The 14,579-nt window shown below is 37.5% G+C and overlaps 1 protein-coding gene across 1 annotated transcript; it reads right to left on the bottom strand.

Moving 5' to 3' along the window:
• Positions 1-206: 206 nt before the first annotated feature.
• LOC139135512 (tumor necrosis factor ligand superfamily member 10-like) lies at positions 207-12,620 on the bottom strand. Its single transcript, XM_070702924.1, has 6 exons — positions 12,031-12,620; positions 10,642-10,696; positions 5,848-5,973; positions 2,480-2,613; positions 1,568-1,637; positions 207-760 (listed from the first exon to the last, which is right to left on the bottom strand). Exons 1-6 carry the CDS (start codon positions 12,361-12,363, stop codon positions 534-536), a joined length of 945 nt encoding a protein of 314 aa, XP_070559025.1. The 5' UTR covers positions 12,364-12,620; the 3' UTR covers positions 207-533.
• Between the last annotated feature and the right edge of the window lie 1,959 nt (positions 12,621-14,579).

Genomic DNA, 14,579 nt, shown 5'->3' with positions numbered 1-14,579 from the left:
AATTTTCTTCGTAGTTAGGCATTTTCGAAAAGTCAATTTTATATCAACCAAAGATATAAGTTGTATTTCTTCATAAAGTTTGAAGTTTAATATATGTGCGATGTGTGTATGTATGTATGTATGTATGTATGTATGTATGTATGTATGTATGTATGTATGTATGTATGTATGTATGTGCAGATACGGAGCAAAAATGTGAACACATGCAATAATTACAATAGAAGCCATAAGCTTGTATTTTATTTATTAACAGCGTCGAGTGAGTACAAAACCATGTACTTGTAGATACAAAATACTGTAATTTATTTACTATACAAAAATAGTTTTCTTTCTGTATGCATGTACTCAAATTTTTGCAAGAAGATTTGCAATTTTGTGAAACTGCGATGGCAATTTAGCTGTGTACTGTCAATAGTTGATCGGCATTTAGTGTTACTGGATTTTACATTAGTACGCATCCATCGTTACTGTCATCCACACATTGTGTCTTGTAATACGATTACTTGGCTGGCATTTAAACAGAACTTTAACTCTCATACACGCTGTTCATCACTGACGAGATACATTCCAATGTAGGTCGATTCCTGTCGGCAGTCCAACTGAACCTCACTGCTCGGTAGATACACTTTCATGTAGATCTTGTCTCCCTCTTTAAGTTTGAACAGTCCGGAGTGGAAACTACTCAGAGACTCGTAGGTGCCATCTCGGATACGAACACTTTTCATCAGGTCGATATGTTTTGATGAATAGCTGGTACTTACTATAAAAAAGAATATCGCGATTTTAATTAGAAGGCGGCCTTGTGCTTGATTCATTCCTTCTCAAAACTTGTGTTTTTATACTCGTCTGATAATTCTTGAAAGGGGTTTATGTTTGTTATTTCTGTACACAATAATGGTGAAAAAGAATTAACCTATTTAAATTGCATCGCACATTCAAAGAATTGTGTAAACAACGACAATAAATGACTAAATATATGAATGAATGATGAATGAATGAATGAATGAATGAAGAATGAATGAATGAATGAATGAATGAATGAATGAATGAACAAGGGAAGGAAGGAAAAAATAATTACGTAATTTAATTGAAAAACTCGTCCTGTCGGCTTGACATTTGCTAAGATAAAACAGGGGCCCAAGGCAGTCTTTAAGCTTTGCCTAATATTGTGACTCTACAAGGAAAGCGTACACGCCAGTCACTGGGACATAAACTGGCCCCAAGACTGGTATAAACCATTTACACACATAGTTTAGCTCGGTCTAAAATTTGGGTCGGCTCTGAACAAACCCCTAAGACCTGACCTAACATAGGCCAGATTATGGCCTCCCCTGAGAGTTCATATTATATTTTTAAAAACCGTTACCGCCTATAGGGGCGATCTAAACACTGTAGTGAGAACCGTATAGTTAAAATTGCACTTGATTTGGTTAGGAATTATTTCTGTAATGCCATACTCTTTTAATTTTACGTTAAATTTGGCCCAGCTTTGATAAATGTAAGCAGGCAGCTGATCAGTGACGAAGTTGCACGGTCAAAGGACAATTTTCACGTGACGTTCACATACTTAACACCGTGTAGTGGAGATATTCCCTAAATTCTGCATCATCTCCCATTCCTTGGTCTTGAAAACCGACCTGCAATCAAACCCGATAAGAATTTAACAAACAAATTTAGTGAATATTGTTGTGCTATGATAACATCCACTTTGATTGAAATCATAAACTTTAACTTGACCGAATTGCATCGAAAATATATTCAAACCCTTCAAATATCTCTTAACGGTGTTTTTAATACACACAACTGTTACAGTCAACTAAGAACGCATGTGCTGAACTAAATACTCGCCATTTTGATGAAAATTCAAAGTCAGTATTGTTGTTAAAGCCTCAGAATTGAACAATTATGAAGTACACCTCAAAACTTGTAAATCTTAATTGTCCTGAATGAAGCAGGCATCACATCTTTGCGTCTCTTTCATAAGAGCCAAAAAATAAATAAATTGTGCTGTTCCGATAACATGGTTTTCAAAAATAGGGTAGGTAGGTAGGTCGGAAGGTCGGAAGGGATTTTTTTCTAAAATGTTTTTGTCTTTCAATATATACATTTTTCAGGGATTCAGGACGATCAAACACTGGCCATAACATTTTTAGAAAAAACGTATCATACATGTAAAATGGATAAAAACATATAAGACGTCCTCGTTCAAGCAAAAATCAAATGCCAGGTAACGAACACGTGATTTGACGGGTTTTTTCTTTCTTTTTTTACTTCCGTGTTTACGTAGCTCTAAACAGTTTAGGGTCGGCAGGCAAAAAAGTAGGGTAGGTCAGGTTATCGGAACCACACATTGTTTTTCCTTTGGCTTATAAACAAACATAAACACATATGTGTGCATAGGATAATTTTCAAATGTGTGACACCAAAGTAAGAAGCCTGCAATCTTCCATCGTGAAGACGATGCATCTGATACACATACCTGTGAATAGACGTTATAGATTCCGGATTTTGGAACCACTATGTGATAGCCATCGCTGTAAACGTTTTCGTCGAAGGAAATTCCATTAGCAGAGCTCCACTGGCCAACTTTGAACATGGCGCCAATCGGTTCATCTGGAATGAGGGAGATTGTTTAGAATCTAAAAACCATTTAGTTTTGATATCTACTCTCAGATTCATTTTATCGTTCCCTCAATCATTTACTTGCCACTATTCAATTATTGGACCATTCCGCCGCTAAGTATGCCCGCCACATGCGTTGTTTGTTTGAAATTATTGTAGGGTTAACGTTTCATTTATAAGTTTTTGGCTTATAGTTATGGTCTCTCTATCTCAACAATAGCACTCTCTCTCTCTCTCTCTCTCTCTCTCTCTATCTCTCTCTCTCTATCTCTCTCTCTCTCTCTCTCTCTCTCTCTCTCTCTCTCTCCTCTCTCTCTCTCTCTCTCTCTGTAAATGTTTAGATATCTTGAAGGCAGCTGCTTCGCTATGCCTCTAAAGGCTAACATAATAAACATGTTCACAAGAATGGCGGGAGATAAAAACATGTCCGTTTCGTCGAATTCTATTATCAAACATTACTTTACAGTACCGCGAAATCCAATGCAATAACTATAGTCCCGGTACCTCCTTTTCCGCAATGAGGTCTCACACCAAACCAAATGTAGAGTACAAACACGACATATTCAGCATATTAACTACCGTAAATGCAATTTGTTTTATGGGCCAGGTCGTTTCCGTATTGACGTTGTTTTGATTACGATCCGGTAACAGGCTTAGAAATGATTTGCTGGGTACTAACAATTTTCGATATTAAAAATTCCTCAGATTTTGTTCGTATCTACGTATCGGAAACATGATACTACGTCTAATTAGTGTACGAAAATTTCACCACCGAATAGCATGTCATCTGTTTAGACTCGACGGTCGCGCGATACCCTGTCTGTAAGTCGGTACTGCTTCCTCAATGGATAGCGCATGTGATGATATCATGAGCGGCCTGCACCTGTTCTCGTTCACGCGTGCTGCATGTTCTCTTCCTGAACTTAACATGTCTGACTATGCAAAACACGACAGGGTTGGGGAAGTTGATAATGCATGGTACGTGGTTATCCCGGTATTTTTCAACTCATGAAATAGGTTAGAGTCAAAGGATGCATGGACGTGAACAGTTCAGTGTTATGAACGTATACGCCTAAGTTGAAATTGAGGCCAATAATACTGCTTTTCTATGATACCGATAACATCCCGTGATCCGATATCTCAATGTTAAATCACCAATGACAGACACTGCACAAGAACGGAACTGATACCATTTACAGGGTTCAACTTGAAAAATGTCAACTTTTGTCATCCAAAATATCATCGCGTGTTTCATCATGTATTTATCATATGGTTGGTATCGAATATTTACACATTACAAGCATTTTTCGTGATGACAAGAGTTCTATTCTTAAATTCATATTAAAAACTAAAGGGTGCAGCAATGGACCAATCAGAATGCCCCATTCGGAAATCTCTATTCATGATCAGACACTTCGTGGCGATCATACTGTGAATCGAAATAGTGGGGAGGGCATTGAAGCACAGGAGAATAGTGGGGTAAAGTCTAAAAGACACACGAAGTGAGTTTACGAAATGCTTTATTTACAACGCAAGAAAGTGGCGTATTACACGTTATAGAAATCCATAACAAGGCTTTTGCTTTTTATACAAAGGCCTAGAGCTTTTTCATAAAACAATAAGGTTTTATATAAAGTCCTCCCCTATGATAAAATGTCTCGGTCTTCGCCGTCGACAATATCCGTAACATAAGACTTAATACCATCGTATCCGGGTTTTATCCTATATGTAGGTCACATATCAACCGAAAAGAAGACCTATGTCAGCGCTGGATGAGAGTTTCGGCACATCGTCGTGAACGTTACTCACTAGTAAAACTTTGAATGTCGAGTGGCAGGCACAGGCATCACTGTTTGTCAAAGCATTCACCGTATCGCACACGACGTCCTGAGGCTCTCATTATCAGATACGGAATTTACGCTGTATTGACAGCCGAGATTGTTCCTCACGACACTACATTTGAGACAAAATTAGTGGGTGTAGCATACTCGAAAAAAATGTTATTGTGACAATCAGGAAACAAGAGTTTTATTTGATTATGAGCACGTGACATTTGTGGGGATTTTGGTCGATCGGTGGTTTTGAAGGGTTATTTGTATTCGTCTGAAAAATCATTTTACAGGCTTTCTTTTACTTTCGATCGATGGATTCAAAGGGAACTGAAGCAGCACACTTGCACAAAGAAACTCGGAGAGCCTTTTTTTGATCGCGGCGAGTGGTCGTGAATTGAATGGAGACTATCGTCCTCTTCTTTTCTTTATCTTCATATATCATTCAGTACCCAGTATTTACCACCATACATTGGAATGATTTACCATTTATTATTTACGATTTATGAATTCAAAAACGCTGACGCTACTAGGGTATTTTCAGGTTTGCACGAAACTTTCGTTTTGGTGTTTGTAAAACGCTGCGCTCGGCGCCATTGTCTCGAAACAATTGAGTTGCACAATCATGTACATTACAGGTCCAGCAAACAAAAACATACATTGTGGAATTTCGTTGAAAAGCTCCTGCCGATTCGTTTCCACGTAAACTTTTTTCTGATAGTGGCTAATTGTTTCTATTTACAAGAACAGGACATACGAGGAAAAGGAAAACATCATATATTCTCTGAAAGTCTAACGCGTACACAGACTCATAGCGATCATTGCCAAAACAATTTATATTTATTAACACCGACAGCTCTGCCAAACAGAAAAAATGTTTCTTCACAGAGTGACCAAGTCCACTGGCTGAATGTTACTGCAACTTTGGCGCGATTCTTCGTATGAATTACATTTTTTTTCTTTGACAAACTATCTTTTACATTCTGATAACTTTTGTATGGGCAGTTTGTGGCGCAAATTTTTTGTCAACCTAGAAATATTTTGAATATTAAAATAAGCTCGGACTCAAGTACATTTTCAACATAGGCAGACGCGGTTATTTTACGTCAACGTCCCCCAGGCCTCGCCGACTGCTATTATTTTGTAGTTCCTAAGAACAGTTGACGTCATGCACGCAAAAGAAGCACGAGCTGTACTGAGTTCTTATAACATGCGCAGTTATTTAGAGAAACTCATTACAATTACTTTTCTGTTTAACTGCACGTCTTGTATTATTTGGATGCCAGTCTGTCAGTAAGTCTTGTACGTCAGTTTGCACAATGTTCTAATTTGAAGACAACTGTAAAATAAGAGAATATTCACAATTCAAAGACAACTAAAAGAAAATAATACTCACTAGAATTGAAGCAGTCGAATGTTCCTGTCATGTGGATCGCGACAGGAATCGTTATCTGGGTTCTGTTTCGTCGTACCACAGACTCCACTAATCTCTCAACTTGACCGAGAATCACGCGATTTCTGTCTGTGATTTAATGAAAAGAAATTCCGACAGAAGTTGTTTAGTTAGTTATTCCTTATACGACACAAGTTTTATCAGAATTACCACGGACAAGTAACTGTTTGATGTGTATAAATTCTCCAAACGAAAACAAGTAGCACAATACATACGGCTAACAAAGTGTCAACTCAGTGTTAGTTGTTAAGTCCAAGTGTACCGCAGTTGTTAAGGAACCTGTGCCCGCCCCTATTAAGTATTTGGTTGTATCGACGGCGTTCTGACTATATAGGCATACTCCAAACACTGTCATAATATGATCCTCTTCGATAATCTCGTGAAAATTATGACTTCTGCAAAATGCATTTCAATTTGACGAGCTCGTATGAATGCATCTCTCCTGTGGGAGCAACCACAGTCGCTCGTAGTTCGATGAACGGAAGCATTAGAGAGCGGGGAAGTTTGGAAACATAATTTTCATTTACTTAAACAGCGGCACTGTGGTACATTTGAAAGTAACGGTGCTGTGACTGACCATCCAAGGTCAGTCCGGGATCGCTTAAAGCTTTAAACATTAAAATTCGGGTATGGTGATTGAGCCAATGAGTGTTTAAATGCTCTCCAGCGGTCTTCTCAGCGTATAGACCAACATGCGACAATTAAAGGGAGCAACGGTTGCTCCCATAGAAGAGATGAGTCGGTGTAAGAAGTAAGCAGGATTCGAATGCAGAAGTAAGTCATAATTTGACGAGATTATTAAAGTGGGTCAAATTGTGACAGTGCATTTTGCATACCTACACTGTAAAGTTAAGTGTTAAAGGATAGAACACCAATTAAACGCCTTTTTGTAACACTTTTTGAACGCCTCTAGACGTTCAGAAATTTAACACTACGTGTTCAACCAACGTTCAATTTTTGAACACACGTGTGCAGATTTTGAACGCTATGTGTTCATCAGACATTATATTGAACACATGGTGTTCCATATCTGAACACACGTTGCACATGAAATGTGTTCAAAGGGCTGTAACACTTTTTGAACGCATGGACGCCGTTCAACGATAAGTGTGTTAAAGGCTTGAAAACATGATGCGCGCTTGTTCAACAGCTTTAATTTTGGGCGTTCAGGGGGTGTTCAAGCCTTGAAATAACATTACAGACCATTGATATCCAGTAAAATTATTTTATTCTAAAAATACACGAAACATTTCTAGAGTAAAATACAATAATTTACTGTAAAATGGGTAAATAAACATTGCAACTTTGTATGTAAAGTTTGTCAGAGGAAAAAAACCAACAGTGTTAACACCTTCCTATCAAAAACATAAGCAATAAAAATCACCATATTGTGGATTACGTTTTATGTTCATACTTGTTTAAAACGTACAAAAATCATCTGAAAAAGCTCAAAATTTGGCATACTTCTTGTCTTGAAAAGACGTATATGTATGAAATGCATACTCCATTTTTGTAAGATGGTTTCTTAAGACATTTCCTCCTATATGGACAATAGTAAATTTTGAAGAAAAAAGAAGTTAGTCGAGGCTTCTCTGGTGCACATGGCATATAGTTGTCCACACTAAAGTAAACACAACATGTCAAGTTGTCAAAGTGTCACAGTAAGACACAAAATGCAGAAAGTGGGGAAGTGGGTCCTTGGCAGGGTAAAACCTATTTCCTTGTCCAACAAAGTCCTTCATAAAAAAAGGTTAGTTTGTTTGTAATATCTTTAAATAAACCCTGAAATAAATGGGTGACATTTCAAAAATATACCTCTCAGAAATTTAAAACATATTCGTAAAAACCTTTCAAATTCTGGTGTACCCTGCTATTAATTTTTATACAATTTTGTTTTACTAAAAAATGGTAAAAATCACCCTTAAAATGAAAAAATGAACATTTCATCATAACTTGAATATATCACATTTTGGTAATTCCCATTGTCTTAAAAATGTCTGAAATGTCTTTAATGCCAAAAAACACACAAGTTGCAAATTTCTGCATAATTTTAACAATCTGAAAAAGACTACCAGTAGAGAGATCTATGTCCTAAATATCAAAGCTGTTCGATTTTTTTAAAGATTTTTTGACCAAAAATGACAAAAATTGCCATGAAATATAAAAATTTGAATATTTCATCACAACTAGCACAAATATGACGATGGTCATTTTTAGGGACATGTTTACAAAATATTGAAGACGTCAGTAAAAGAGAAGAAGATTTTTTCCAAAAAATAGCAAAATTAGCCTCAAAAATATAAATTTGCATATTTCATCATAATTTGAACATATCTGATTAGGGTAATCCCTTGGGACCTGTAATCCAAATATTAAAGGATTCGCACAGGCTGTTTTGAAGAAAAACCTTTGGAAGTACAAATTTGAGGACAATGCTACACATCCACCTATTTAGCTGACAGCAAAGCTAAAAACCAGTTGCTAAGTACAAGAGACGTGTTGAGCTACAATACAAAATAATTTACGGTTTGGTAGCAGGCTATGATCAACTAAATGTTACAAGGGCATAAGCTTTCAAAGTACGTGAAGTCTCCTTCATCAGATGCAAGGGGGGAATGAAAAATTGAAGCAGAAAGTGACAGAAAATTCAGAGTGAAAATTTCAGAAAAATCAGTAATTCAGAGTGGACATTTTTACTCTGAATGGTCTGTCGCTTTCACATCCATTCAAGGCTGAATTTTTTTATGTAAAAACATTTTGTCATATTGTCTTGAAAGCTGCCTGCAAATACAAAGATGTCAGATGGTGTTCAAATGGATGAGACTGAGTGTACAGATGACTTTCATAAATGCATGTATGGATTTTCATGTACACATTTTGAAAGAGCTAACAAGAAATATCAGCTTAATTTAAATAAGGGAGACTACACGTCTGTGAAAGCTTATTCCCCAGCAACATTTAGTTGATCATAGCATGCTACCAAAGCTTAGATTAATTCAGAACAAAAATACAGAAATTTATCAAAATTCAGTTACTGACCCTTGGAAGTTTAAATCTACATTAGAGATGAGCTGAGTTTCTCAAGCTTGTTTCCAGACAGCTACCTGTACACTCATCTTCTTCGTTATCTGTACCACCAGCTTCTATAACAACTCTTCGATTTTCAGTTAAATCCAACTTTTTACATCCTGAAAAAATGCAACAATAGGTAATATGGCGAGATGAAACTTTAAATGAAAGACAAGGGCTGATTATTATAAGGAAAAGTGGAGACTTTCATATACAGTGCCTCTCTTCAAAACTGTTACAAAATATTTGCTGCTTCTTGTGATCAATTGATTAAAATTAAAAAGCCAAACTCTCATATGCTGAAACAATACATTGTATACTCTACGATGTTTAACTGATGTTTTACATGCGATTGTGTTTACTAAAAGACATATGTTAGCTGTGATTACGCAGCGGTACTATGCAAGGCGTATCGATCGCGCTCAGGTCAAGGGTTATCACTACAGTTGTATTGTGATGACCCTTGACCCGAGTGAGATCGATCGATACGCCATGGCCAAAAGTACCACTGCGTAGTCACAGCTAGTTGTTGGTATAGCAGCCACTGAAAGAAAAAAGGTTTTTTCACGTAGTTAAGCTATTTAAAGGTACAATACAATTAATTTCAAAGGACGATAATATAGATGCTTCAAAAATCGAATACCTTTTACTATTTTGGAGAGGAAACTTACCCTTTCTGGTCTTGCTTCCGCACGATCACGACTTCAGGGTGCGCTTACAAGAAAAATGTCGCAACTTCCGTTTTGATGCATCATGGGATAGGAAAAGACACCAAACTTGAACACTAAGTGTTAAGAAGTAGAACGCCCCTTGCACGCCGATGTTAAAATTAAAACGTTCATGGTGGTTTTCTGATTTTCTTTTCTAATTTTTAAACTTTCAACCCGTAATAAACGTGTAAAATTATTTTGTATACTTCCTTTTTTAGAAAAAACATGCTTTCAGCAATTGTAGGCCGGAAATATTTTTCACTAGTGTGAAATTCGTTACACCAAAATCCGTGTACTTTTGCCGGAGTGTGAAGCAATAGTAAATTTAATATAGCCATTGTAAAGAAAAAAACACAAAAGACTGTTAATTGTTTCACAGTATTGTAAAATTTCTGTGATGCTGAGTTTTTGAACACTTGAAGGAGATCGTTGTTAACACATAGTGTTCAGGTTTAGAACATCATTGTTAATATTATGAACACTAGTGTTAACAATATGAACACTAGCCGTTCAAATTTGAACACCGACATGTACATTTTGAACGCGTAAAGACGCGTCTAGCGTCCGCTATTTTTACAGTGTAGATGGTCAGAACGGCGTCGGATCCATGGTTACCAGGGGATCACAGCTTGTCAGCTTTATTTCTCTATAATTTTACCATACTGATTTTTCGTATGCATTTCTTTATCTGGTTACGGGCTCTTAAACTTTAAAAGCCTTCCGTTATTGAACTCATTTTTGTTGATTTCCTCCAGGTTCAATCTGTTAAATATTAGCGTTACTGAGATGCAGTCATGAACCCGAAAATATTTCAGTCGGGTAATGTTTACATCGCTCAAAATGCATAGTGGTGTTACGTCAAGTAACAATGAGCATAGAATCAACAGTGTCAACACTTCAATCGACATATTATCGACTTATCGACATATTATCGACGGCATGTAAATTTCCAAATTACCTCGTACTTTGTCCCGGTTTCGCCTCCGTTCTCCAATGAAAACCTCTGCAATAAGCTGAATGAATAAAGAAAACATAGAACGTTGCGAACCCGTCCTATTCAGTTATTCGAAGACTAAAGAACAAATGTACAGTAGTTCAGAAAACAATACAGTACTATTGAATCACATTGCTTGAAAGTCTGCGCCAGCCCTTTTTTCAGGTGGATGCTTTTAAAACATGGTGTAACTTAAGGCAGAACGTTGTCGTGGACACATTCGGAATCTCAAATCTTGTCAATTCATTTCTGCTCTACAATTTTTGGGGGCCATTTTAAAGCTCTTACTATAGAAAAAATTTCACCGGCTTACTTAATTTCGAAATTCAAAAGTTTATCTCTCCCCATAGAGTTACCACAGGTATGGATGCCAAACGAAGTTTTTTACCCCGAGAATGTTTATTTACAGGTTTCCGCGTTACCTCCATTTGATCAAAGTTTTGTCCATTCCTGAAAAAGTGCACTTTATATGTTTTTATACCAAGTAAAAGCAATGGAATGCAATTTGTGAAATATCTGCATCGGGCCGCATCAGATCAACCGTCGATCTATCTTATCGGAAAATATCTTTAATTATTTGTAAAAAATGTAATTATCTTTCATTACATGACTTAACTATTATACGCGTACGTGAACGAAGACACACTGGCGTGCTTACAGCTAAACAGGGCAGGTAAACCTCACTGTATACTTATATTTTACAATACTACTTGACATTGATCACCGGGCAAGCGTTTGAGTAAACTAAAAAAGATTGACTTTATCAACCACGGTTTTGCTACGAACAAACGGAATCGTTCATGAAGTTTGCTTTTAACACCAAGAAGACTACGAATTCATCACTTTGGAAAAGGAAAAAGTAAACGAAATATACACTATAGAACTCTCAATCTGGCTGATAATATTGGAAAAGGCACACTTGTCTAAACTAGGCTGAACGTCTGTACTGTGCCACAGAGGAGCTGATCTTTCTTCGAAGATCGACTTAATACGCTTCCCTCCGAATTTCAGCAGTAAAAGAGCTGGATTATAAAGAAAAAGGTGTTCTAATCTTTTGTTGTGTTTTCAATATCCACAACCTATTAATGTACATGTTACATTGGATCTGCCATGTATCCATAGCACAAATTGTATTTTCTAACGGTTAATTTTGGTCCATTTACTTCCGCAGTAGTTTTACCATGGTGCTTGTTTTGTTGAGTCTCACGCCGGAGCAAAGTTCCTGGTACAAAACTATAATGGGTGTCAAAGGGCAAGGAAATATTGGAAACCCCCGGCGCTGCTTAGTTTAGTAGGCGTTCACAGACAGTGCCAAGACCCGAGATGTACTTTTCGATCGAAAGACATAATTACCGATTCTAGCGTTTCCTGATCCGCCATGCAGCAACTCAACAAACTCCGACTTGCTGACGTCTCGTCAATGTTTTTACCGGCAAGAAGGCCATGGTCTTGTCCGTTTTCCGAGTTGCAGATGCAATTTCCCCTCGTTGATGGCGCTGTCTCGTCAACCTTACTGAGCGCCGTCTTCAGTTGCTCACAAGCAGATTTCGATTCGCTAATTTCACTTTGAAAGTAGACGCTTACGATAGCGATAATTAGAGCGTAGAAAATAAGGAAAAGAACTTGAAGAAGAACCAGAATCAACGCTCCGGATGAGAATCTAGTTGCCCGCTTTTCGTTGTGCATATTTATGGTCGATAAACAATATTATCAAACCCCAGATACCTCTCATCGGTGGGAATGAAAGCCGACTGAACGCATTCAGGTCTGCAACCAATCTCCGTCGATCGTCTTCGGCGTGCTCTTCAACCGTCTCTGTTTTACAGGGAGCGAAGTGAGAAACTTTGGACGGTATGTTTGTTTGACTGAGGGTTTATGCTTTTGGCCGTCCTTAAATACTCGGAAAACTGAATTATGTTAATCTGGCTTACATCCAAGTTGTTCTGGGACCTCAAGCCCCTTGTGGCCAAAGTACTCGTAATGTTTAACTACAGTAGCTATCAATGGCCATGCGCCGTGACACGATTCTCCGAATCAACACATACGCAAACAAGTTTGAAACTTTGGGGAGAGGGGGTAACGCTGCAGACCAACAGTTCGAGGAAAAGAAAAACGGTGAAAATAAGGATTTTCTATTGATAATAGTGTCACTACGACGTACAAATATGAACCTTCGACCGCCGTCAACACACAACAGTGGAATCCCCCTTGAAAGCCCATTTCCTCATAAAAGTATTGATACTGACCCCTTTTTTCATTTTATATCCACCAATCACCAATAAAATATTTCGCATTTAACTGGTAAAAATAATGAAGAAACAAACTGAAAATGGTTTAACGAACATCCAGTTGGTTTAACGAACATCCAAGGTTGTTTATTCATACTACACGTACCTGTAGCAGATATTCATACTATTATTAAATGTAGACAACACAAAATGTGCACACAGGTAAAATCTTGTAAAGCTAATTGATTCTGTTCCATTGTTCGATTTTACTGTCATTAACAAGGTTTTCAGACTGTCTGTCCTAAAATTTTCCACTCCGTCTAAATCGATGAGCAGACTAGAGCAAGCCATTTGTGTTTAAACTTGGAATGCAAGATGGAATTTCCTTTGCGTAAACTTGTTTCTCGTACAAATCGGAGGAACCTAAGTGTTGTTCTCCGATTATTATGCCGCTTTAATTTCCTTTCTTGCTAATTTTGTTTCTTTTATTTACATTGAGATACCTTATCAGCGGGCATTTAAAAAAGTGCAATATGTTCGATGAATGGTCAATACAAGGTCGTCATTATACTTTTATTCGATACATTCAACCACATTGCATGCCGGTCCTAGTTGTAAATGATATCAATGTTTCCATCCTGACATAACTTATCGTCCAATGTAGAGCATGACCATAGATACTCATTTTCGGAGCCACAATACATTAATGTTGTGGCTTTGGTAAAAATTTACCACCCGTAAATACACGTATTTAAGATTTTAAAACGTTCAGTTTGTTATGTAGGTCATTTCCCCCACACTCATCATGACCTGAGTTCAATTAGTCTAGAACATTCTCAAGGTCACTGCCCTTGATGACCTCACAACCTTGAATTCAATTAGTCATGTTTGGAATGTTCTGGAAAGTTGATTAGTTGTGTAAGGGAGATAATTTTAGAACAGTAATTAGCATGTCAATAAAAGTTCTAGATTGTTCTTACATGCCTTTATAAAAGGGACGTGCACAGCTTCCAGTCAGACTTTTGGGATCGTGTCTCTTGTGTGTTACTAAACTCCAGCAGTAGTCATTCTCAAGACTTTTCAAGACCTTCACTGTCAACGCTGGATTTATACTGTGGACTTTGTGCAGTTTCAAGCCTGCAAGCCAAAGGACTGTTCATTCATCCGACTGACTGTTACAACTCTGAGACTGGAGCTTTGCCGTCCCAGCTGAGATAAGTAGTCTGTACACTTTTAAAGCTTGTACTCTATCCCTGACTTAGCAATTAGTTTTATTTTTGTAATAAATTCTGTTTAAACGTTATTTGCTGAGTTCACCCTTTGTTCGTTTTCTCTGCACGTAACAAAATTGGGGGCTCGTCCGGGAGACGAATATTTTGAGCCGTTTGACAACATTTTGACAGCCTTTTCAAAACTACTGTATACTGTGAACTCAGCGAAATTTAATCATGGCGGAATTTAAACCAGACGAATTTATGGATGACCTTGATCAGGACACATTTAATTCCCTCAGAAAAGACAACCTCATAACACTGGCCAATTTCCTTAAAGTAGAAGTCAAAAGATCTATGCGCAAGAGGGAAATACAGTACCGTATTGCCAAACATCTAGTTGATTTAGGCCAATTTGAGGAATCCACCCTGAAAGATTATGAGCCCGAGTCTACCTTTGAAC

Source organism: Ptychodera flava, chromosome 1 (assembly GCF_041260155.1).
Source record: "Ptychodera flava strain L36383 chromosome 1, AS_Pfla_20210202, whole genome shotgun sequence".
Taxonomy (NCBI): Eukaryota; Metazoa; Hemichordata; class Enteropneusta; family Ptychoderidae; genus Ptychodera; species Ptychodera flava.
The sequence above is the reverse complement of the archived record's forward strand: the minus strand, read 5'-3'. Positions and strand labels throughout refer to the sequence as shown.